The 26475-nt window shown below is 39.3% G+C and overlaps 2 protein-coding genes across 2 annotated transcripts in view; both read right to left on the minus strand.

Moving 5' to 3' along the window:
- The window catches only part of TUBGCP6 (tubulin gamma complex component 6), a 38857-nt gene extending 23988 nt beyond the window's left edge, over positions 1-14869 (minus strand). Inside the window, exons 1-18 of the mRNA XM_040063007.2 lie at positions 14544-14869; positions 13551-13685; positions 13150-13246; positions 12403-12500; positions 12222-12326; positions 11956-12024; positions 11204-11330; positions 10662-10727; positions 10237-10296; positions 9763-9852; positions 8430-8536; positions 6783-6850; positions 5738-6005; positions 5006-5096; positions 3577-3662; positions 3045-3098; positions 2347-2431; positions 1720-1905 (exon numbers count right to left, since the gene is read on the minus strand). Of these exons, the coding sequence (XP_039918941.1) occupies positions 1720-1905; positions 2347-2431; positions 3045-3098; positions 3577-3662; positions 5006-5096; positions 5738-6005; positions 6783-6850; positions 8430-8536; positions 9763-9852; positions 10237-10296; positions 10662-10727; positions 11204-11330; positions 11956-12024; positions 12222-12326; positions 12403-12500; positions 13150-13246; positions 13551-13685; positions 14544-14608 (1857 nt within the window). The 5' untranslated portion in view covers positions 14609-14869. The remainder of the gene's footprint in view (positions 1-1719; positions 1906-2346; positions 2432-3044; positions 3099-3576; positions 3663-5005; positions 5097-5737; positions 6006-6782; positions 6851-8429; positions 8537-9762; positions 9853-10236; positions 10297-10661; positions 10728-11203; positions 11331-11955; positions 12025-12221; positions 12327-12402; positions 12501-13149; positions 13247-13550; positions 13686-14543) is intronic.
- A 1757-nt stretch (positions 14870-16626) lies between these two features.
- On the minus strand, positions 16627-20794 carry LOC120752197 (secreted frizzled-related protein 2-like). The gene is made up of 4 exons (XM_040062934.2): positions 20508-20794; positions 19807-19976; positions 18036-18128; positions 16627-16937 (listed from the first exon to the last, which is right to left on the minus strand). Exons 1-4 carry the CDS (start codon positions 20792-20794, stop codon positions 16627-16629), a joined length of 861 nt encoding a protein of 286 aa, XP_039918868.1.
- Positions 20795-26475: the final 5681 nt, after the last annotated feature.

Raw genomic sequence — 26475 nt, forward strand, 5'->3', positions numbered from 1 at the left:
CAGTGATACATGAAATACTTTAAAATATGCTTTTGTAAGTAAATTGATAGCATCAGTAGCAAGAATGAGCAAGCTCCCATTTTCAAATAAAAATGTGTTCAAACAGAGGTTTTTCTAAAAAATGCAAATTAATTTTCATCTGTTGTAAAACTTGTTTTTTCCAAATGGAGAAAGAAATCTCACTTTTCCTTTTATGAAAAGAAATAATGCTGGGTTAAGGACAGAAAATATTATGAGGTTAAGGGGAGCATGGAGCTTGCTTACTTCATGCATCATTTACTTTCTATGAGTGGAAAATAGTACTGTATTTTGCTTATTCAAGAAATTTACTCTTTTGGACTTCTCACAGTCTAAATCAATAAAATTTATTTGCAGAAATTGTATTTGAAATGTTGATGCTCTATGAAGATTATATTTGGAAGACTGTAACGCTATTTTGTTTTTAAGCGATAGAAGCATTTTTTCAAGTTTCTAAAAAGCCATGCACATGCATTAGAAAATCATCATCCTGTTATGGAGCTACCTACAGAGTACCAATATAAAAGTATCATTTTTTTTTTTTAACATGTATGCCTAATATCGTTTTATTGTCTGAGTTTGCACTTCAGAGTATCAGTAATTCTCTCCATTTCATACTCCTAATTAGTAGTGGGCAAATACATTATTTATAGATACTGCATATCAATGTACAAATTATTTTAGCTTAGACAATTTATGTATCAGCATTGTAAATTAAAACAACAATTGAGAAAACTACAAAATAAATTATGTCAAAATCCATTTAATTGGCAGCTTAATGAATAGCATGGCTTTGATTGGGTACTTGCTGGGGAACAGATTAGAATAAGCATACATGAACAATTTTTGTTGTTTCTCATTGAAGAAGAACTAGAAGGCACAAAAGTAATCAAAAGTTACTGTTTCATAGATCACACAGAGAAACTGAGTTACAACCACAGGATGCTGGAGAGGCCAAGAGTATAAATTGAGTTCTTTATGTGATTAGACAAATTCATGGAAGATACATGCTCTGACACTGATCACTGCTCTGGATACAGCCTCCAGCTCCTAAATTTAGGCATCCTTACTGTGGTAGCGTATGGAAAAAGTCAGCCTAGGAAAAGTCCCTATATTTTTTATTTTCTTTCCTGTGCTCCCTAGCTGAAAAAACAGCTGGGGTACTCTGACCCTCCATTATGTATTATTCCAATTAAGTTCACTTGAAGGGTATGTACCCTTTTGATGTTCTGCAGGATGGAAGTTGTGTGTGAAAAAGTACAGCACTGGGGAAAGGAAATTTAGTGGTCTGTTATGAGCAGGACAACAGGCTGCTTTCAATCACATTTGATGGAAAGAGGCCAGATGATTTAACAGACAGGAAGGAGACAACTGTTTCAGGAGACATCTGAGCTGTGGATCCCAGATAAAAATGGAAGTTGTGGCAAACTGACAGAACACCTCTGGTCCAATGACATAACCATGGGCTCGTGTTCATACCTCAGCTTCTCCACGGTGCAGGCTGCGATGGCTGCCTGCAGCTCAGTGTGCAACTGTGGCTTGTCTTGTTCTCAGGACAGAAAGAACCTTGGGCAATTTAACTCGGGGGTACCAAAGGCAGGATAAATACAGCCAGTATTTTCTACTGGGGAGCTTGAAGCAGTTCATAGCAGCGTCTCTGCCAGACACTTTGAAGTACCACAGCTTGGCACCACTTCTTACCTCAATCACAGCAAAAACTCGAGACTCAGCTAATCCTTGTAGTAAAGCGACAAGCAGAGAAATCCCATTTATTCCAAGGTTCCTGTTTGGTCCAACAGCTATGACTGTTAAGTTTGGTTGATAACTATATGCTACAGGAAGAATGAATCCAAGTACAGCAGAAAAGAAATCATTTCCTTCAGCATCCTTTAACAACAACAACAATTTGGTTAGCACAAATATAAAGCCCCAAATTCCCAGATGTAAAACAAAACAGAAAGGTGACTCTCAAAAAGCTTTTGATTGTCCTAGGAAACAGGATACTGATCTATTTTCCCAGCAATTTTTATATTAAACATGCAGGATTATTTATCTTTTCCTTAGGGTCTCTGCAGTGTAACTCTGCCTTGCTGAAGATGAACTGCAGTAACTATGGAAGGTTTCCTCATTCTAATTAGCATTCTAATACGCTAAAGCTCTGTGAAGGAGTAGTAACCTAGCAAGGGCAAGAAAAGGAAAAAATTTTCAAACGTCCAAAGTGGAATAAGGGGTGCAATTCTCAATGTCATTTGATAAATTTATAAATATATTCTATTATTTCTGTTCAAAATTTTTTCTCCTGTGTTGTTCCCAGAAAGTGAATCTTACCTCTTTCCAGTTTAGAGAAATATAGTGTTTGCAGCTGGTCTTTCCAGACTGTTCTTTCTCACAGATGTTTATGATAAGAGTTCTTCTGTAAATAAAAACCCCACTTGAGTATTTAACCAATTATTTCCCAACAGGATAAAAATGGGCTATTTTCTTTCCTCCTTGTTTAAATACTAATTCATAATACAGGAGCAAGTAACTATTTATATTAGTACATTCCAAAATGTAAACAATTAAAACTGAAATCCTTTTAATGGTATTTTTAAAAAGATGATTAAAGACTATTGGCAAATTACTTTAAAAAAAAGGGGGAGGTGGCAAAAAATTAAATATAAGTGAAGATTTTCAATAAGGAGTTCTGCATCAGCAGTATGTGCCTCGTGCAGTTATAGGGGAGATAGGCCCTATTTAATTAGTAATTGCCTTATTTATTGTATTGTATTTTCATTAACAGTTTAAATTTCAATTAATACAGAAGGATTATACTTTAAACCTACCACCAAATGATGAAATAGCATTTACGGACAATAATTTATCTTTGAAGATGTATTTGGGGATGTTTTGTATTATGTCTCAGGTTAAACTTAAACAGTCAGCTCATGACTGATTCCTTAGTGCAGATTTCATCATACGCATGGACACCTGTGTACATTTAGAAAGCCTTGGGACTGTACCCCTAACGTAAAGGGAGACCTCACCCATCTTCTGTGTTTGGTATCGTCTGCATGTCTCCAACAAATACACAAAGCACTCTGCAGGAAATAAAAATTTACATACATTTACAAGTAATTTTTTTTCAGTTAAGGCATTTATATAAAAGTTTATGTGTAGATTAGAAGCATTAAAAAGAATGTATATTGAATTTGGCCATTAAAAGTAGAAATAAAACACATTTAAGAGAGCTCAAGGGAATCCCATTTCTTCCAACAAATATTGGGGAGGAAAAAACCAAAAGTAAAGAAATTGTCCCCAGGCCAAAGCCAATTGAAATCTGACAAAGAAAGTGTAGGCTAGCACAGCCATCATCCTTAAAATTTTTTTGCCTTTAGAAAGGCAAAAGTTGTTGCTGGTGTATACACTATTACTTGGATTACATGTTGAAAATGCTGTGTGTGTGGGCATGCTATTTGTTTTAAAATCAAGGTTTCACAGGCAATTTGCCATATTTGCCACATTTAGTATTTGATTTTAACACACTGTGAAATCTAAATGCAAAACATGCAAATTCACCTTTGAAATCCAAAATGAACAGAATGCCTTAGTGCAACAGCAGCAGAAAGAGCAGCTGTGGGTGATGCTGCAATTCCATTACACACCTACAAAATACATTTTTCATTCAGAAGCAATGCTGCAAAAGATTATGTCGTTTTTAAGTGTAACAGCTGTATTAATTCATTTTCTCCAGAAAGGTCATATTTGATTATTATGCCATAAACTACACTATTATTTCAAAAGTATGGTGCTACACCAGAAGGCAACTGCAAAAACAGCTTCTCCAGGGGAAGGACATATTTACTGGGTCTCTAGATAGTCTGCAAACTGTGCAGAAAAATACACCCTATGAAAAGGAGGAAGGAGGTTGTTCCTGAATATTCTTACTATTCCTTTAACTTAGGCAAGCTGTTCTTTTCTGGAAAATAAAATTGGTATATTACTCAGTCAACCCTTCAGTGTTCGTTTGTGGTGTGTGCTTTGACCTCTACATAAAAGCTAAGCAAAACGATCCATTTCCCCTCCTCATTCCACCTCTTTGTCAGCACAAAAAGTGAACTTACATCTGCAACTCTTTAAAAGTTCTACTTCTTTCAACCAGTAACCATTTTTTAAAATCTATTTATAGGCTCTCCTTGGAGCAGTGTGCAGTTCATAATGTGAGAAATTTGTCCCCAGGATCTTCCTATGTGACTTCCAAGAACATGTCTTAGAAGAAGGAGGCCATTCTGGTAGCTACTCTTCCTTGCAGGCCTGGTACCTTAAAGAGAGCTTTTCAGTCAGAGGAAGAGTGACTTATTATGATAAAATATTTTTAACTTGTTTTCAGTTCTTCTATGCTCATCCAAGTTTTTACATATAAATACAAAGATGCACCCTTTAAGCCTGCTTTCTCTTCATTCCTGACCCTGCAAGAATCAAAATACTGAACTAGAATTACTCTGTTCAGAATCAGAGCATTTCAACAGTAGAGCTGTTGAAAACACCACTAAAGAGTATGTGTGTGCATGCACGTGTAAGGCAAAACTTACTGTCTAAACTTTGCACATTGAGACAGGAAAAATATTGACATTTCTTCAGATTTCTTGCTGTTGCTTACTGGTGCTTGATACAGCAATTTCTGCTCCCCTTAACTGGAAGCCTAAATGCCTGGCTCCCCGGTTAAGTCTGACAGCAGTGAGAAGGTTCTTAGGGACTCATATTCTGTGACTGCCTACAGAAAGTTTGGAGTTGCCCAAAGATGATTGGTAAGATGGATTGGGGTTAACAGCAATCCCTAAATAGTTGTTTTCTCATCTTGCATGCTCACTCTAGCGAAACATTCTAGCTGAGTTTAGTGGACTTGGGAGATAAATAATAACTAGTATCTAGACAATACAGTAGAAGCAAAAAAATCAGAGGAATCCACTCCACCCCTACCCCCAAGACCAAGGCAATATATTATTACCTCCTTCTTAAGTATTTTATCTAGGATCACAAACATACTGCCAAGAGAGAGCAAAGTTTTGTCTTCTTTCACAAAGTCTGCATAAAAGCCACTGTAAAATAAATTATATGAAGAAAAAAAAAAACAACAAACTAGGTTAGAGGCAATACTGTCTTCAAAGAGGACACTGAAAAAATGCTTTGCAGTTAGTATTAATGGCTACATTTTGTATAGGTGCTACACATTGATTCTCAGAAACCTGCTGTAGCAGAAAGATGACAACACCGGTGCCTGAAAGTCTTCAGCTCCCTAAACCTGTCTCCATTCTGCACTGGAAGGAAAACAAAAATGTCTGATGATATTCAAGAAACAGAGTTCTGTCAAAATTAGATGAAGACAAGATAAAACACTGAGTTTCTCAAATCAGAGCAGTTTGGTAATTTTTCTAGATAAAAGTGAGTACAGAGCTTTAAGGCAGCTTCCTAGCAAAATCTCTTTCTAAATTAATACATTCACATTAGCTGTCCAATCTCCATTGAAAGAGTTATTGAGAAAAAATATTCTGATTATTTCTTTAAAGGATTTCAGGCTAGGAGTGCTATATAACACAAATATCTTTATTTATAAAGGAAGAAATTCTGGCTGTAACTGAGTAGACTAAGGCTAAAAAGGTGACCATGGCAGACAGAGCTTGATGAGAGTATGTAGAGAGACCTCTCATCCTATGTGAAAAATAAAATAAATAGGACCAACCTGACAAGAGCTTTTATTTCAGTTTTGTCCATTTCCTTCACCAGCTGAACATGTTCAGGGCAAAAATGTTCTGAACCTTCAGAGCCAGTTGCTGCTGTTTTGATGGGAGGCACTGGAAATAGAATATTTTTCATGTGCAATTCCAAAAACTTTTCTACTTTGACCCTGTTGTTGTTAGTTATCTTAGATTCATGTTCTGTGGAGGGACTTGAATCAGCCTTCTTTGGTAAGTGTGATTCGGTGCTCAAATTTTGTAAAAATGATGTATCTAGAGAAAAAGAAAGGGGTTTCACAGGTATTAGTTTCTAAGCAATGTGTTAATATTTGGATATATTTATTCACAAAATAGAATACATCTGTATTCATAGTATGCATATTTACTCCCATGCACAACAAGTGTTGTCATATTATGTGAGCTTTTGTGAGATGTTTACAGCTCTGTAACTGAATTCTCATGGTCTGTACTGTAAACAATCATATTTTCCACATTCCTCTCTGATGAGAGTCAACTGATTGACTTCTAGCCTGGCCAGTGGGATAGAGAGGTGGTAACCATGTTCTCCAACCCCTGGTCATTGTTCAGAACCTATATAAGCGAAGTCTTTGTAAATAATAAAAGTTCTTTAGCCTTCATCTTCATGAAGTCAAAGATTCCAAAGATTCTGTAAGTATCCTCTAGCAACACACTAGCTACAATGTTTCTGACACAGAAGTTATTTTTTCAGTGCTACTACATTTGTTTTAATCTAGTGAAATGTCATATATTGTAACAAAGCTTTTGCCCATATTTTTGACACAGAAAACAGCATCCTCAGACAAAGATATCAAAGTGCTACTTTTTGGTACGATGTTTGCCAGCTTCAGAAATTTCTTTTCAGACCAGCTGAAGACATGACCTTGAATGAAACCTCATACGGCTTCCCCAGTCACTTGATGAATAACTGCTTGTTCAATTAGTTTAATCCACTGGTATTAATTTCAATAACTTTCAATTTCTGTATAAATCCATTTATCAATAAAATTTGCTTGAATGAAGAGAATCTACCTTCATAAGCCAACCATTTCCAGTAGGGTTTATGGGCTGCTCTCACATTTTGAATAGATTCAACAGCACTAAAAATTAAAACAAATTAACAGCAATAATAAAAATAATGAGAAGAATCATAACTTTATAAAAAAGCAAAACCAAAAAATCCAAGTGAAAATGAACAAGTTTTGATCTCTTCCAAGAATGCAAAACAGAACAAGAGTCAATGGGCATATTGCTTGAAAAGATTTGAGAGTCAAAAACGAAAAGTCAAGAATACATACAGCATGTACACACATTTACACATTGACTGAAATCCCAGCCCTGCTGTTGGAGGATGCACACCTGTATCAGTTCAGGAAACATTTCCTGTCTGTCAATGTCTTGCCAAGAGATTTTATGTACACGACGTAGAGATTTAATTAGACTGACTCAAAAGCAAGACAATCTGTTCAGGAACTATGTAAATCACATACCCTGCTATTCTTTGTGTCCAAGTCTCCTTTTTATTATCACTGGCATTTGCAGCACCATGGGCAAACAGTCCCATTGCATTAGCTATCTACAAACATAATTCAGGTCATATTAAATCCAGAAGAAATTCCGTGTACTTGCAGATTACTTGTAAGTTGTTCAGGAGCTGGACTGATATATTGGGTAAGTATGTAATCAACTCTCTGTGAGATAGGATGATAGCAATCTGAGATACCACAGCTGGTAGAGAAGAAAAAGAGACACAGAGGGCTTATGGGATATGCTAGGAGCAAATAACCAGTTTTGTTCCATCAGTTTACGAAATGCAACTCAGCCCACAGTCTATGTATATCCATACTGCTTCCCTGACTGATCCAAGCTCTGAGTTTTAACTAACACAGCCAGCTGGGAGGTGCTGCCACCAAAGTGCACAAGGAGCATTTCTGCTAGAAAAAGCACAGCTACTGAGCTGGGAGAAAGATGGAGGACAGAACATGGAGATGTGGAGGAGATGGTGCAGACAGGTAGAGAGAAAGACACTCTTTAGATGTGGGACTGATTCAGGCCCAAGGTTCAGAATGCTTTACTAGGTCAGATTCCACCACTGGACATAGTCTAAGTGTCTCTAAAAAGAAGTTAGACTTGAAATTTAATTATATTGGTACAGCTCTACCTAGCCAAGTGCTTTTGTACCCCAGGCCTCGATGCTCCAAATTCCAGAAACACAAACATTCATCAAGAGTGGCTCTGCACAGCACCAACTCTCACTAATGAGAGAAAGGTTTGCCCCAGCTGTTGCAGTACTAGAGCAACTGAAGTGGCCCTGGCATCTGAAGCACTAATCTTCGCAATTGTATACATTCCCAAATACTGGCTCTAGTGAACTGGTATTACCTTGATTACAGCAGGATTATCTCAGCCTTGAGTGAGATGGATTTCTATAGGATAACAAGGCCTAAGGATAAAATGCCTTATGCTGTAAGATCTCACAACTTGAAATAATTTCAGAAACAAAAGTATATAAAACTGTACCTTGAATGACTTTTTTTAAATGCACGTTATCCAAAGCAGAAAATAATATATTGTAAACTATCATATAAAAACCTTACTTCAGCAAAATGCTCAAAGCATGCATGACTTTAGTCTATTTAAAAAACACATTAGCTCTTCTAAAATTCTTTATATGCTTACCTTAGACAAGGTGCCATTTCTCCTGTTATTTGAGGTACAGGATCTCCAAGCAAAGTTTTTACAGTCATACACACCGATTCACCCAATGATTTCAAGTGGTATCCACCCTAAAAAGTATTTTGTGTCAACTAAGGGACAAGTAACTTTAGCATCTCTCTGAATTTCAACATAGAAAATAAACTATCCTTTTGAAATGCAACCCTATTTACAGAAATGCAAGTATATCTAAGTCAATGATTTTTCAATATGAAAACAGTAAGTTAGAAACCCGCTGAACTTCACTGGCATCTCATGACTGAACTCACTACATCATAGTTTGAGTAACTTCAGAAATCAGTCATTATTTTGCCATAAAACACGTGCCTTCTCCATTCCCATCTACAACATGCCATCTTCAACAATCCTTGTGGAACATTCAGTAGAAGGCAAATGCCATCACTGTCCTCTGAAATGGCTGTACAAGAGAAATCTCCCACAGCCTGACACTTTTAAGATGCGGTTGTCTAATAGTTTGGCAGAATTTGGAGAACAAAACACATTTAATATTGCTAGGTGACATGCAAGAAGCCTTCTATCACCTATGGAGCAGTCACACCATCTGTGGTAGGAGTGAATGCTTATTTGCACTTCAGCCAATAGACAAAAATATCTGTAATAATCTGCTAGAGAGAAGGATGACAGAGGAAAGGTCATGCAAAACAAGAGGTCAAGTGAATCAAGTAATCTACAGCTCACTCTTGAAGACCTTGTTGGCAGCAATATTTCCACACACTTATTTACCTGAAAAGCCACTATTTTTCTAACATGCAGCAGAAACAGGGAGTTGAAGTCTACATTTCCAAAGGAGAAACCATTTTATTTGTTTTAAAAAAAGAATAAAAAAGAGCTCCTAAAGAGGCTGCATACAGTCATTAAATCAAAAAAGGAGGGAATTTTCCAAGTGCTCCATTATGAAGTAAGAGTATATTTAGGTTAAAGGTTTTATAAAGTCTCTTAGGTAAGATGCACTTGTAAAAATATTGGTAATACAGCCTATTCACTAAATACATTTAAATGAGTTTGGGACTGTCAAGAGCAGTAGACTAATCACTGTTCACAAGAACAGAACAATTTGTGGAAGATATGTTTTTTTGAATGAGCATATGGCTCCTTTGTTTCAAAACTCTAAAGTGTAAGAGCGCTGTCAAATCTTAGCCATTTTTGCATTCCTGGTACTCCAAAGAAAGATAAGAGATTATTTTGTTAAAAAGTTTAGCTTCCTAGCTTCTAGTTTGTCCTAAATGGCTCTAATACAAAGATCTTTCCACTGGGAGTACATTTCAAAAGTCTTTACCTCTAGGATGACACACAGCTTTCCATTAGCTAACTGCATCAGGAAATGAGTAAGGTGGGCAAAAACCTCAGGAGTGGCATTCATCTGACCCTAAACCAAAGAAAAAAATTTAAGAGATGACACCTGGATTCAAAAACACTGGTAAGAAACACAAACAAACAATGTGAAGTACCCAAGTCTGAGATGGAATACCAGAACACTTGCCTCATTATATGAAACAGAATATTGAACCAACTGCATTTAAGGAAGGTGAAAAAAACCCAACACAGTAATTACACATATGGGATAATCTGTCTTTATATGTCTTGTTGCAATGTTTGAACTTGGATCAGCCTAATGACTTAAGCATTTATTTTGAGCTTGATCAAAGTGAATTTCACTCAGCAATCACAGGACATTAAAACAGCAGGAATATTTTCCTAATACATTCATGACTGACAACACAAAGACCACAACCACAAAGAAGTTACTTACTTCAGGGTCACCAATTCCAGAATCGTATCCAGAAGAGACAATAACCAGTTCTGGATCAAACTGTTATAAAAGAGAGACAGTTGTAGCACATCTTTATGTCCTATTTTCAGTTTTCAACTGGGATTTCAACTGTACCACGATCAGCTGTTATTTCAATTAGAATATGAACACAAATAAGGATTCTCCTTGAATACAGTACCCTTTTACACTATTTTTGTTTCTGCTGGAGAAGCTGCAGATGATTATATTGAATATTTAAAAGCTAAAATTCCATAAATACTTTTCAGTTGATCAGGGCAGTGTCATACCAGCAGAATAAATGTATTAAGTGTGCTACTGGCAATTATGGCATTTCTGTAAGATATTCAATGGTACTTGCTTCTTAAGAAACACTTAGGAAATACTCTTTGGCAGTAAAAAATTACCTCAAAAGCCATTGGAAGCAACACATGGAAAAATGCAGCAAGATAATCTGAATTTCCCATCCCAACCTGAAAAAATATGAGAAACAAGGGTCATGTTTTCCAGTTGGAATGACAAATTTTCTAAGGTTCTTCAAGACTTTAGGGAAAGATAGGAAAAGGTAAAGATGAGGAAATCTTATGAAGTACAGTCAAAACCCCTCTCTTTAGTAAAGTGCTTAAATATCCATCATGTTTAATCTTAATGAGCTTCAGTTCTCTGTTAAACAAGGACGGATGTAACCATGTCCTGAAACACTTTTTGATATGATGGCTAGGCAAGATATTCAAGTAAAAATGAGTGTGTACATTTTTCTCTCCCTTTTATTTTTCAAACATATCCCATTTTGAGCCATATTTTTCCAGCAGACATTCCCCGGACAGAAAGGATATATACTGCGTAAGACATTTGCCAAGCAAGTGAAGCAGTGCATTTACTCAGAAAGTGTTACATGAAGGATGAGATACAAAGCTATTGCACTTGCTTTGCTGTAAATAATATTTACCTTATTCCAAGGTAGATTTATGTTAAAACCTTTTCCTTTTCCCAGACCCACAGCATCATAATCAGATTCTTTGAGTGATGGCCAGAATTCCTGATGTTCATAGCGATGCCAAGAAAAGTACAAAACACTGAAAATAAATAAAATTTAAAAATCCAGTTTGACAAAAAGATTGCAGAAATTAACTTTATATCCTGAACCTGGTGACCGTATTGCCTGAAAGCAAGAAAATAAAACTATCTATCCTTTCTCCTTAGTTCTCTCAAAGGATTTAGACTGTGAAAATTGGTACAGTAGGTCCTATGCTGAAATTAACCTAAAATTTAACATGCTAGAAATGGCTTGTAAGCATGCACTCCATACAGATCAAATACAAGGAATTTTCAGAACAGCACACTTATTTCTAGAACCTATTTATATCTCTTTTCAAAAAAAATATAAAGCTCATGTATTTTATCCAACTACTACTTGAAGACTTTAATTGAGAGATTCATGAACAAAGAATAGATGTACTACCTGAGTACTGGCAAACCAAGGTAATCATATTGCTTATTTTGTTTGTTATTCTTTAAAGTAGAACAGACTTATTTTGATTTAGATATTTCCTTCTATTTTATAACAAATGAAAAACGGAGATAACAAGGTGAATGTTTTGCAATATTCTAATTTTTGAAGTTTAAGAAATCTTATTCCCTAGAAAGGCAAGAAATCTTTAAACAGCTGACATCAAAGAAGAAAAAAAAAATCCTTCAAACCTTGGATCTTCTTCAAATATATATTGAGTTCCTTGCCCATGGTGCACATCCCAGTCAACAATTAGGATTCTATACAGATCAGTAAAAGAAAACATTCAGATGAAGAGCCACAGCATCTTAATCTACAGAAGGTATAAATGAAAAATGGTTTTCTGAACCAAAAGGAACATAACACCCAGAAAGCTCTAGACATTAATCTGAACTAGTAAAATGTCAAACTGTTGTTTATATATGAAAGGCTTCTCTAGAGTCAACCATGCACTTACCTCTGCAGACCGTATTTCAGTTTTGCATGTTCTGCTGCAATAGCAACGTTGTTGAACAAACAGAACCCGTTAGCTGCATTTCTCTGGCTGTGGTGACCTGGAGGTCTGAATCAAAATTTTATATATTATTCAGAACAAAAGAAATTTTGCAAAGTGAAAACTTCCTCGTGTATTTTCTTACCTGACTAAAGCCATTCCATTGCGCACTCTTCCTGACATCACCGCATCCACCAGCTGCAAAGTTGCTCCTACTGCTAGTCTGGCACAGCGGTAAGTGCTCTGAGATAGAGAAAGTCAGCAGCTTAAACAAGGCACACATGACATGCTTTAGCATCCCAACAACAAACTGTCTGGACATAAACTTGTCCTCTACCCCACTGAAACTATATGAAGATAGCTGAAACAGAACTTTACAACACAGGCTCCTTTCCCTTACGGTTACCAGTGATGACCATTATCTTTATAAGGTTGTTCTCTGTGGAGCAGTTAAAAAATGTGAGAAGGATGTATGGAGTGGAATAACATGGCATCTTTGAAAATAAGGAAAGAAACCCTACAGACACATAACACGGAAGACTTCATCTCCATTTCATGGCACAACATTTAAGAGCAATTGTTACCAAAATGTGATTTGCAGGTCACTAAGGGTCTACAGTGACATTAAGTGACAAAATAGAGCTAAAATTTGAGTAGTACATTATACTGGTGTGATACAATTACAAAATAGGTGATGGGACATTTGAGCAATTTAAATTACAGCATTATACTAAACTAGAAACAGATAATGATAATATCATAAATAAATGTGAGACTGCATCAATAGCAAAAAAAGTTTTTTAAATCTTCCCTTTCTTAGAAAAATGCCACTCAGGTGCAGTAACATAAACAGTTGTATCTCCCAATAGAGGAAGCAGTTTAACTTACACACCGGATGAAAGAAAAAAGCATCATAATTTTCAGAGACCCTTTTCAGCTCCTCCTCATTCATTGTCTGAGTGCTTTTTGCCACTTCCAAATGCTCTAAACTGCAGGGGAAAGAGAGATTAACACAACACTTAAGTAAGCAACTATAAATATTTTTTTAGAAGTTTACTTTTATTCCTATGTATAAAGTGTTCATTGCTTAAGAGTCCCCCAGAGTGAGAATGTAGATATAGAGGAATAGCAGATTCACCTATGCAATACTCAACATTGTGACACATTTTCCATTGAAATTAATGGAAACCATTGAATTTTGGAACACTCTTTTCAAATGGATCAAAATATAATCTGGAGATGTGAGATCTGCTGTTTCGTTGAATTAATCTGAATGAGAGTTAACTTTCAGACCTGTGAACCAACAGGATCTCCTCCTCGGTTCCTTCTCTGACAGGCACATGGACACATCTTTCCACAAGATGGTAACTTCTGAGCTGCTCATAGGAGGATGAAAGTCTTTCTGGCACTTCAATATCACAAATGGGACTAAAAATAAGCAATAATTGTATTACTATAATACCATACCAGCACAGGTAACCAATACACTTAATAAAGCCTAGCTTTTAACTCCCCATTTTAAGAAAATTCATTACCCAAAAAGAGAAATACAGGAGAATAAAAATGGAAAAAAAAAAAAATTCTTTTAAGTATTTTCTGGTTTGGAACTGAGTCAGAAATTGATTCTAAAATATGTAAGCAAAAAAGAATCTTAAAAAAACCCCAAACAAACAATACGGTAGCATCATTTTTGTTTCCGCTCTCACTTAAGAGGAAAAGTTGCAATGCTTAACTACAGATACAGGAATGCTGCCATTAAAAGCTGTAGCTTACAATGAAGGTGAACAGAAGAGAAGCAGGTTTGGGAGAGAAGACAAAAATGGATTGTTACTCTGAGCATTGCAAAGGAACTCCTCTAATTTATGCAGATGTGAGTAATATATTAATTTCTAACTGAATGTAATTGAAATGTTTCAGCTGAGTGAGTGTATCTACATACTTTTCCAAGGTCAATGATACTTTAGCTTTACAAACAATTTAATTAGCTTAAAACACATTATTTAGGGGGCTACTCAGATGCCTCGTCCTAACACCTCTTGTTAAGGCCTCCCAGACTGGATGCCTGCAGCTTCTCAAATTCAGTTTCAGATAATCATTACAGTACCTAGATACAAACTGTGAATAATTTTTTTTTTCCTCCTAAAGGAAGGACTTTCTGTTTATTCAGAAATGACAGAAAGTATCACCAGATACTTCCTATTACATTTACAAAAAATGCATTTATTTGGTACTGCTCTCACGAGTTCTTATAAAGGTCTATAAATAAAAAGAACAGCAGTGACTTACTCACTCCAAAGTAGTTTGTGAGCGGTCATCTCCTCATCGTAGACCAGCGCTGTTCCCGAAGCCATTGTTATAACTGAGCAGAACAAAACCCCCAAGACACGTATTTCACATCAGAAATAAACTTAAACCAGTTACTATTATACCAAATAATGAGAATATAAGTACAGAGCATACTTGCTTGCATGACAGTTTCGTACTTCAGACTTTGTACTTACAGAACGAAATCCAAGAACAACACCAAGGACTCAAGATTGCGACAAAACTGCACCCAGTGACCGAGTGTCGGAGAGCTGGGCGCTGGCATTTCTGGCGCGGGGTGCAGCCAGCCCCCGGAGCCCCGGCCCCGAGCAGCGGCCGCGGGCACAGGCCGCCCGCTCCCTCCATGGCCCGCACCCTCACCCGTGCGGCGCGGCCAAACCGCTGCGGGGGAGAGCCCGAGCCTCCACGCCACACGGCGGGAACGGAACAGTTACAGGGATCTGTCTGCTTTAGAACTTTATCGGTCTTTCAAAAACCCCAGAGAGAATTGAAGAGAGACAAAGAAGTAGACGGCAGCGGATGCGAGCGCGCTGCCGGCCGCGGGGCCGCGTACCCTGGACCCCGCTCCGGCCCGCTCGCCTCCCGCGCAGCCCGGCAGCCGCGGGCACAGCCGGGCCTACCTCGGCCCCGCGCTCGGCCGACGCCTTCACAGGGCGGACAGGCGGCCTGTGCCGGCCCCGGCTGTGGGCGAGCCGAGCGCAGCCCCGCCCCGGAGCGCCGGCAGCGGGGTTGGATCCGGGCAGGGAGCTCCGCCCGCCGCGCTGCCGCTGCTGCCGCTGCCGCGGGGCCGGGCGGGCAGGCGTGGGGACACCGCGCGGCCGCAGGGAAGGGTTTTAGCGTGGAACTGACCCAAGAGCAAACCAGCGCACAGCCCCGGGCTGTGCGGCATCCTCTGACATAATGAAAAATAAAGTAAGAACCTGGACTAAGGGGATGACTCCTCCATTTCCGCAGTGGCGCTGATACCTCTCCTGCCCGTCCGAGGCGGGCCGGGGCAGCCGGCACGTGTGTGTACGCAGCTTCTTCCATTACTGACCGCTTTTTTCCTCGGTTTCTACTAGTTTCCCAGTTCATGGTAGAAAGTGATGGAACAGAAGTCACCACATTCAATAACCTGATACAAACCTGAACTTTTGGGGAATGTATCCGAAATCCAGATCATGACAGGTGCGAATTTTAAAATTCTGCTGCCCATAAACTTTCCCCGTATTTGTTTTAAGAAAATATAATAGACACTGTATTATTGAAATGGGTTTATGTACCGCCACCTGTTACTGTGTTTATTATACACATTTATAAAATTCAAGTCAAGTTCTGTCCATCTTCACGTAGTCTTTAATGTCAGTGTATTGCACTGACAATGAGGATGCTAATCATGTGCACACTGTAAATGTTTTTTTTTAAATATATATTTTGACTCCATTAGTTCCCTCCAGACCATTTGGAGAACGGGTAAATTTTATAAATTAGCTTTTGTAATGTGTCTGAAACTGAAAAGGGACTTTTCAGTGGCAGGGATCTATCTGATTTATGACACCCCGTAACCAAATCTTGCGCTGGGGCCAGCCATACCGTGTTTAGTTACTTAGTCTTTATTCCACTCTGATTCCGTCAAAAGCGACCAGCAGAGGGCCGCCTCCTTTCATAATACCCCAACGGGAGAAAACGAGGTGGATTCATGAAACATTAGGCAAGGGAAAGTTTAGGTAACTAGAGAGAACAGTAGAGTAGGTGGTATAGATACATATATTAAAAGTAGCCAACTGGATTTGAAACTGGTTTATGCTGGGTTTTGCACATATTACAAACTTTTTTAATCATAACATAAAGAAACATTTATCCATAGCTGTCCAAGTTCAAACAGGGTGAGAGTAGCTGTAACACTACCAAAAGGAAGCCTGATATCACTGGGGTTTGAGTTCAACTTGCAATACAATTCAAAAGGAAATTAAAGCTTTATATTCAACTTATAATACATTTCTATTTACAAGATAGGTTTTGCATGAAATGTGTAATTTTTTTTTACAAATAATATGATAAATATTTACAAGCATTTATGGTATCTCCACTTCTGAGTAGCCAAAGTCAGCTGTGAATCCTTCCTCTGCCAGCGATAAACCTGTTTTACCAAAATGATGCCCTCTTCAATATTCCCCACAAGGAGATACACCATGGGACGGTGGGTTGGGCTCATCCTCTCTATACATTTTTCATTAATTAGCAGCCACTGTTGTATCATACTCTGAGTTTCATAGGGCAAGAGTGAGCCCTGGGTAATGAATTCCACCTGGCATTCAATGTTATACTCTTGGTCCTCAAATGCTGTTCTTTTCTTGGACAGCTTTACTTTCACTGCTAAGGAAAAAAGGAAAAGGAAATGCAAGTCAGACCATTTCTCAAATGCAGTAAGAAACAGTACCAGTGGAAACAGCATAAATCCTTAAAAATACTATCATATAATTTATGCTGACAGACTGTGGTGAGACCATTTTCAGCAGAAGTTTAAAATGCTTTTGAAAAATAAATCTTATGTAGTAAAGGGTTTTTTCCCATTGAATTAGGTGACTTGGAAAAAATATTTTCAGAAGCGTAAGTAATTTATTTTTACCATCACCATGTTATGTCAGACTTTGGGTAATTACATATTGTAAGCTGTTGATCTTATTCTTGTATCACAAAACTGCCCAGCATTTGCCCAAGCAATTTTCCTGAAACTCAACTTGTCCATGTGTGGAATCCCTAGGCAAAAACAGCTTGCTGATTCCACTCTTTTAGATATTCCCTTTTCATTATAGGCATCCACCTACCCCAACTGACTCCATCAACACCTTTTAGAATGGCATTTTTCTGTATTTCTTGAGCTAATGCTAGCCAAAGTCGCTGGAAATCCCTGCACTGCCATCAAAGGGCTTTGCAGGAAGTCTCTAGGGCAAACTCCACTCATCAGTCCAACAAGACAACAGGAGGAAAGAATTTCTTTTATTGATATGATTTTCTGAGTCTTCTTCTCAGTAAGTCGGGTATCACAAAAAACTCATTCACAAAAGTCTCAAAGATACACCATATACTGGTAAAAGATCAAAGCTTTACTTTCAATTTAAATGCTAATAAAAGGCAAACTTTCTTATTTGGCTGGTTTTGACAGAAATATTCTCCATAAAGCATGTTGTAGCCAACTAGACCAGAAAAGCTATTTGGTTGGAAACCAGTTCATTAATAAATCTTTCATGCACAAAAAATCCTCCTTATATTTAGATTAGGAAGAACCTATTCTGAAAACCAACCTAAAGCTAAATTGCCAGCCAAACTCTTAATCCATTGAAATCCCTGCAGAAACTGTCACTAACTGTAATCCGACTTTTAAAGCATTTAGAAGAAGAGTCTCTTTAACACCGGTACATTAGCAAGGACTTGTTAGTCTCTTTGACACCAGGTACATTAACAAGGACTTACCAAAGTTACTATCACAGAAAACTTCAAGAACTCTTTTGTGTGTAAAGAATTCCTCCACTGCTGGGCAGGTCTGGCAGGTAGGCTTTGGTAGGACTGATAAAAAATTACAAAGTCTCATTGTTATCTTTTAGAATAATTTGTTTTAATTTTCTGCTGTCAAAGCTGAGAACCCACTGTTTAACCACAGGGATGACAGACAAAATACCACATCAAATACAGGGCCAGTGATAATAGGTAAAAAGTCAACACACTTCTCTGAAAATAAGGCTAGAGATGAAAAGGAGTTTCATTTTCCATGCACATTCAGCCCTTGTTCAGACTGACGGGCTCAATTTTCAGCAACAAATAAAGTTACAAATGCAGTAACATTTTTAACACGACCACAGTGGGTGGTAAGGGGTTAGGTGCCTGATTCTATCAGTCGCTACAGATTCAGCTGTGCTAAGCGTGTGAACACATATGAATTTGGGTGTGCTAGCAGCAACTTAACCTTACTCTTTTCCACAGAGTTAGTAAGTGTGAGTGCATTTGAAGATTTGAACATTAATGCCAGGATAGCTCATTTTTCTTTAAGGAAAATTAGATAAAATCATCCCAGTTTTCCTAAGATGATCTGAGAACCAACTTGTTGCATACATAAAAGCATCTGTGATAAGGGCCATTGGTAAGTCTATTAAGAGACCTCAAAACAATCCAAACATGATGTGCTGCTGCGTGTTTGACGCTGCCCACAGCTGTGCAGGGCGATCATCGCCTTCCTCCGCTGCCACAGCACTGCCTGCTGCGCTGCTGACTTACAGCACTGCAGGTCTGCAGCCTGCACTGCCTGCTGCACTGCTGACTTACAGCACCGCAGGCCTGCAGCCTGCACTGCCTGCTGCAATGCTGACGTACAGCACCGCAGGTCTGCAGTCTGCACAGCCTGCTGCGCTGCTGACTTACAGCATTGCAGGTCTGCAGCCTGCACTGCCTGCTGCACTGCTGACTTACAGCACCACAGGTCTGCAGCCTGCACTGCCTGCTGCGCTGCTGACTTACAGCACCGCAGGTCTGCAGCCTGCCCTGCCTGCTGCGCTGCTGACTTACAGCACTGCAGGTCTGCAGCCTGCACTGCCTGCTGCGCTGCTGACTTACAGCACTGCAGGTCTGCAGCCTGCACTGCCTGCTGCACTGCTGACGTACAGCACCGCAGGTCTGCAGCCTGCACAGCCTGCTGCACTGCTGACTTACAGCACCGCAGGTCTGCAGCCTGCACTGCCTGCTGCACTGCTGATTTACAGCACCGCAAGTGTGCAGCCTGCACTGCCTGCTGCAATGCTGATGTACAGCACTGCAGGTCTGCAGCCTGCACTGCCTGCTGCACTGCTGACTTACAGCACCGCAGGTGTGCAGCCTGCACTGCCTGCTGCAATGCTGATGTACAGCACCGCAGGTCTGCAGCCTGCACTGCCTGCTGCAATGCTGACGTACAGCACCGCAGGTCTGCAGCCTGCACTGCCTGCTGCAATGCTGACTTACAGCACCGCAGGTCTGCAGCCTGCACTGCCTGCTGCGCTGCTGACTTACAGCACCGCAGGTCTGCAGCCTGCACTGCCAGCACTGGCACTCTGCCCCCACTTGCACCAACACATTGGGAAGCAGTAAAGGCAGGCTTGGCTGCATTTACACAATCATAGAACGGCTGGTCTGGGAACAGCGTCCCTTGTATCTATCTCCTTGATTGCCAGGAGCACAGGGTATGGGCACCTTCCCCTCTGCCATGTCCAGCTACCTTTGTGCAGGTGTTTATAGTCCTTCGTGAGAGGCGCCAGGCACACGTCCTCATCTCCCGGGAATCGGTCGCAGTCCAGGCTGGCAGGCCAGGGGTGGCCGTGGCAGAGGAGCGCCGGGGCGCAGCTGTCACGGACAGCAGCACACATACTCCTACAAGGATGGATGAACCTGTTGTTGGAGGGAATACCAGGCTGTCAGTTAGCTCAGTGATAACAGAAACCATTGCAACAGTGATTCCTGTGCAAAGTGCACTATCTATGCTGACATTCAGCATCCTTCAATAATAATATGATTCCAGAAGCAGCAGCTATGCAAATTATGCAAGCGGTCTGTGTATGGACTGAGCTTACAATATTTAATTATGATTTAAAAAATGCATTTATGACAACCTTAGAAAAGCTTCAGTATGAGCCTGATTCTATTCACTGTAGGTGCTTCAACCGTAAATGAATAACATTCATCTATAACAAAACAAAACATTGTATCCTTTGACCACACCATTCATTTCCCAAGGCAAACTAAAGTTGAAGTGAAACAAGTTTTCAGTACCTTTCTTTCTGGTGGATACAAAAAAAGGCTAACCGAATTACTTCAGAAAAAAAGTGGAGCTCGCCTTTAGATTATGGTAAACATGCATTTGATTTCATTCCTGTTCTGGCAAGTAAAGGCTGGAGATTAGTACTGTGCTGCGGTACTTACGTGTCTAAACAGATGGGTGCAAACAGGGAGCACAGGAACGTCCTCACGTGAGGGTGGCAGTCTGTGTGTACAAGGTGCTGCCAGGTGGTGGATTTTTGGATAACCTCTGCCATGCTTGTGTGTCCCATCAGGTTGGGAAGTCTCATTTCAGAATATCCAATCTTGTGGCACATGCCCATCTCCTTGGGTATCACTACGCATTTCGTGGATAATCCAATGTCCAAGCCTGTTGCCACTCTTAGGAAAACATTCACGGTAAAAACAAGTATTTTTGCAGTCAATAACATCTTCCAGTGGCTGTTGGGCTGCTGAAACAGGGAGCTGTCAAACCACTCAAGTGCAGGGGCATGCTGAAAACCTTGTGGCTTATATATCCCAAGAGCTTAATGAACTGTTGGTTATCAACTGCTGATCAAATCACTCGAGACAAGACCAGGTCTTATTGCCTAATCAAGGGATTGTTGTGACAGCCAGGGAGGTGGAGAAAAAGTATAGATGTATGTTCCCTAAGGACACTGATTTGGAACAAGCCTTTTGCATGTCCCATGGTGTCAGTGGCTGCAGCATGCTATGTAGCATATTAAATTTTGACACCTGAAAGGTTCACTATGTGCCTTCAAAAACAAATTCAGAGATACCCCAGAAACAAGGGTGGGCAGACATGCTGTCTCCTGGGGCTTCTGTGTCTCCTTTGTTTTCAGACACTGCTGACATGACAGAAAAAACCAGCCCAGATTGACTTATCAAGTGAAAATGTTTTGCTTGTGCTAATGGCCCATGTCTCTTCCACTGTTTTACAATGTAGAAGAGGCCGTTTCTTTTGTCAAGCATTATAAAAGAGAGAGAAGTCTGCTATTAACCAAGTATTTTGACTGGAATTTTGGATTCCTATTCTGTGACATGCTAAAGGCCCCAACTTCTATTAATTTTAATAGACACCTGAAAATACAGAATTGAATTTGTAGCACTGTTGTGACTTATCAGTATTTACTCAGGAAAAAAACAGTTACACATTTTTATTATTGTGAATGAAGCTCTCTACCTTTAAATATGCTCAAATAATGCAGAATTTCAACAATTTATTAACAAATTATAACTACATAAAAGTGTACAAAAGCAAATGATACCAGATGTGTGCTTTTTCTGTTCTTAGCACAAAAAAAAAAAAAGATGTTATCACTGTTAGTACAGCTCTTCACTACAGAGAAGTTGGGAACCCATTAAGATGAAAGAGGATCTGTATAAGGCATAGTTTACCTATTATGAATAGAAAAGTCAGATTATGAGTTTGAAAAGCTGAAGATCTAAAAAAAGTTTTTTGTGGAGATTTTTTTATTTGCTGAAAATATTTTTTTCCAATTAGTTATGGGTGTTAATTTTTATCTTTGGTTATGTGATTTATTAGCAGAAATGTTTAGCTATTAATAATTTGTAGGTGGATCTACTGCAAAATACCTCTCTTGGATATTAGGCTAAAATAAGTATGTTCATAATAGTGTATCATCTAGTATTACTGATGCTTGATTGAAACACATTTTTTCATAAACAATAGGTTTTTGTGCTTATACTGAGATATAGCACATTTAGATAATGCATCACATATAATTTACAGGTTTATATTTAAAGGTTAGGTTAGTAATCCTACTATCTTTGAAACCAAAGGCAACCCTCTACTGATTACTCCTTAGCTGCCTTCTTTACTCTAAGCTACTAGTAAAATTACAGTATCTGTTTAAACAAGTAGGAAATAATGACACCATGCAAGGTCCCAGGGACTAAAAACTTATTTAAAACAAGTGTCAGTTTTTCTTCTCATGCTTTGTTGCCAGAATGGTGGGTTTTTTTCCCCAGCAAATGTTGTTTCTCTGTATCCATTACCTCACCTCAAAGCAAAGGAACTGAATACCTAACCAGGCTGACTTAGGCCTGATGATAGCTTCTCTTTGACAGGTACTCCATGTATTTCTTAATAAGTTAGAGCCTTCAGTAAAAGTCCCATCCTTGCTAAATCTATGCAAGTATTTCTACAGGCCACATTTTCACACAGCTGCTCCTGCTACCATTTTGCAGTGAAACGACTTCACAAAGTTTCTTAACCCAAGGTGAGGCAGGTCCAGGCCAAGCCAACTGCACAACCTTCATCTTGTAATTTTATGAAAATAATCAAATTCCTCTCTGTCTCCAATGACTTTCCTTCTGTAATACTTCTCTCATTTGATTGCTATCTTAAAGTAGCTGGCAAGATCTCTGGTGAAAGAAACCTTTCTCTTGTCTGTGGAGTATGGTATTACATGCTGATTTGTAAATGGTATAAACCATAGAGTAAGAAAGAGAAAGAAAAATTTGGTTTCTCAACTCCTTAGATGTTTTTCTCAGTGGCTGTCTCACAACTTACAAGAAGACCTGATTCATCTTAAAACCGGACTCAGCGTTGTTCCTCCAGCTCATGCGGGGCTGCTGGGTCTCTAGCCGTGCCCTTGGTGCTGCTCTGCAGGGGGAGCGCTGCTGTGCCCCTTCCTGCTGCCTAAAAGCAGCCCATGCCAGGCTGTGCTGGGCTCTGGCTGTACCCAAAGCCCTGTGTGCTGGCTTCTGAGCAGTGGGGATGATCTGAGAGGTCCCCTGAATCACGACTGATGGACAGAACAGAAGCAAGCGTAACGAGAGCATGTGAGACAAAGAGCATCTAATAAGAGCTAATACCTATCCCAGCAAAGTTAGTCTCCATAGGAACTGTCTTAGAAATAAATAATTCTGTGTATCTCTGAGCCAGTTTCCTGCCAGGCTTCCCAGGGAGCAGGTCATTTATGAGCCAATACGGAGCTGTGCTTTAAAGTTTCTTTTAGCCTCTTAAAGGCATCCAACTATCTTTTGATGCTTTGCTTTTGGAAAGCTGACTTTTGGTGGACACAAGGGCTGAAGAATTGTCACCAGTTTCAAGAGAAAAATTGCTTAAATGCCTTTGCTGGACACTCATGACTCTATTGGGTCCAAGGGTTATTCTGAAGCGAGATCATTATTATCCATAATTCAGTAATTTTTGATAGCCATCTTCTGTCAGGAAAGAGCATCATTTATGGGAGCTTCTGATTATTTTTTTGAAGTGACTTGGTTCAAGTGGGTCAAATTCTTTACCATGTGCTATTTTCAGCGTCATAATTTATTAAAGAATTTACCAATTTGACATCCTTTTCACTACACTCCTGGGTCACTTTTAAGTAAGGGACGGTGCTTCTGCTCAGGCTGAATTATTTTGATGTTCTTCATGAGCAGATGTTACCTTTGAACTTGGTTTGACTGCAAGCCTTTACAATTTTAAATTTTAGCAGGAGTCTTGCAGAACAGTTATTAAAAGTGAGCATGCAGAGTAGATTGCCATTGGTTGGAGAGTGCTACAGGTCATCAGATGTTGGCAGAACCATAACCTGTGGCACCCATGTTGCCATGCCATAAATTCTCCTTTTTTTGGCAAACACTCAGCTGCTCATTTCATGCTGGGGAAAAAACCTCAAGCAAAAATACACACAGATTGATTATGTGAACACAGTAAACTGTTTTGCTGTTGCCACACTAGCTAAACATTCAGATTGCACAAAAACTGGTGGCTCAGCATTTCTATTTGTAGTGATATATGTCTGTAGAAGATGCTTGAACAAACACTGACTAAAGTGGGGAAAAAAAAAAAAAAGATTAGTTTAACAAACTATCATGGCAATTGCAGTGCCTGCATACAGTTAGAGATCTCAAAATCTGGAGTCCAGCTACTGCTCATTGAGACTTCTGAAGAAAGCTGTGTGGTGGTTCCCTTAGCCACAGGCTCTATTTATTGTTCCTGGATATGAGCAAGGGACACCTGCTGATGGATTGTGATAAGAGGAACAGTGGCTGGAGGCTTGCTCCCTGCCCACCTCTGTCCTCTCCTTTGACTGTTACCAGGGAGACAGACAGAGATTAACCAGGAGCCACCCATCAGAGCCCAGTAAAACACAGGATTGAAATTTTCTTCAAAGAAAGCAGAGGGTTGAGAGCAAATTTGCAGATGTGGGGAATTTTTGTTTTAATCTAAACATTTGTTGCAATATTTGGCTGGAGTAATTTTTAACTGGATTCAGTTGCAGAGATGCAAGGCTCCCAGACAAAGATCAAAGATTGTGACCATGCAAGAAGGCAGGGGAGATGTAATCCCTGCTCTGATGAAAGCTTTGCTGGACTAACCTCTGCAGTGCAGGATTTACTACCTAACATTTCCTTTGCTTTATTAAAAATAATTAGGCCACATGTGCTATTTGTAAAACAGCAGAGATAGAGTCATGGATGCCTTTGAATGCCTTTGAAAAGGCCTCATTAATTTATTTGTCACAATGGTTTAGCATTGGTTCAATTTTTAAAGGACAAAAATACTGCATTTCCTTATAAATCTGTAGTGGAAATTGTTACAGTCTCACTGCTTTGGCGTGCTCAGCGCTGCCTTTTTACTGTCAGTTGATCAACTGGAGCTTTATTTTAATAGTGAAAGAGAAATCCAATGCTTTGGGTGACCCAAGCTTAGTTTCTGAGTTTGCCACATTTCTTCCGGAAGCTTTAACCCTGCTGCACTGTACTCCTGCACACACAGTGGTTAACAATGATGGGGGGATGCTGAAGTTAAACATGTTCAAATATGATGTGTTCAGATGCTACAAAGCGTGGGGAGAGGGTATGTAAATACACACACAGATCCCAAGAGCATCACTTAAACCACAAGGGTGTTGAATACTAGACAAAAACTGGGTAAATAGCATTTTCTAAGTAGGATAAGTCAGTCAGGGCTAAAAAAAGGACACAGGAAGATGAGGTGACTTGCTAACCAGCTAGCAGCAAATGTAGGCATACAAATCTGAGCTTTGGCATCACAATGTTCATTGACCCATTCAGCTTCTGTAGGTCCTGCCCAGTAATGTTTTGTCAATGCAGTGCAGGACAATTTTTGTAAAGTGATTTGAGAGGAAGAACTGAAATCCAGTACTGACTTACTAGTGGCACACTCACAAAATTGCATTTAGGCCATGTCCTGTGTGCTGCATGTCAGGGCCTTATGGTGAACACCGCATTGGTTAAATGCTGTGTGAAGATGTTTGCTTTCAAGGTGGCTGAAAATAGGAAAGAAACGGTTGTTGTTAAGAAAGTGGATTTTTGTTTTTCAGCCATAAAAACCATGGCAGGATCAACAGCGTTGTAGGTTATGCTTCAGGGATAAGCAAATTCCAAATAATGGCTTTCAGGTGGAAGCAAAATACAGACTGTCTGAATTTAGGATTTTACACTATTGATCATATACCATATGAGCACCTTCCACAATCAGCCAGTAGTAGTAGCCATTCTTCTCTGTTCTCCCCCAGGTAAAAAATTAAATGTCTTAGGGTATTTTTATTCCTTGGTTGGCATTGGTTTGCTGCTTTGGCTAATATCTTTTAGTCTTGAGTCAGTTTTACTAGATTTCAATTTCATTTTGCTCCAATTTAATTTTGTGAAAGGACTATTTAACAAATGGAGTATCATGCATTTCAGGCACAATTTCTGACACTGAAAACCTCCTCTTTTCTTTTAGACTTAAGCTGCTTTTGCAGTCTTTTGGCAACTGGGCTGTGCTGGTTTTCCCTCATCAAGTTTCTATCGTAGCGGAGTCCCCTGTCATGTATTGTCTGTCAGTAACAGCTCCAGATGAAATAAAAAGTGAAGTTAAACACAAAGCTCACTGAATTGTTTCTAAACCATAAGGGAATACAAGTAGACTCGAACTCTCATAGGGAGACAGGGCAACAGCTGTTTGGGCTACAAGTAAACATTACATACCAACTATTTGTAGTCCATTGAGAAAGTAAACATCGTCACCTTGTCTATTCCCCCTCCCCATTCTTTCTTTGTGGTCTGTAGCCAGCTAGTGATCATCAAGATAAGACAGAAACACATTAAGTCTTGAAAATCGTGTCTG

The sequence above is a fragment of the Hirundo rustica genome, chromosome 4, assembly GCF_015227805.2.
Source record: "Hirundo rustica isolate bHirRus1 chromosome 4, bHirRus1.pri.v3, whole genome shotgun sequence".
NCBI classification, from domain to species: domain Eukaryota; kingdom Metazoa; phylum Chordata; class Aves; order Passeriformes; family Hirundinidae; genus Hirundo; species Hirundo rustica.

What these genes read in the sequence shown, in the direction of transcription:
- LOC120752197 (XM_040062934.2), bottom strand. Translation starts at nt 20,794, where the DNA reads ATGTTATTGACTGCAAAAATACTTGTTTTTACCGTGAATGTTTTCCTA. An exon ending in CTATAAACACCTGCACAAAG is followed by an intron (nt 18,129 to 19,806) that starts GTAGCTGGACAT and finishes ATTTTTTATCAG; the next exon opens with TCCTACCAAAGCCTACCTGC. An exon ending in TTTCTGTGATAGTAACTTTG is followed by an intron (nt 16,938 to 18,035) that starts GTAAGTCCTTGT and finishes TTTTTTCCTTAG; the next exon opens with CAGTGAAAGTAAAGCTGTCC.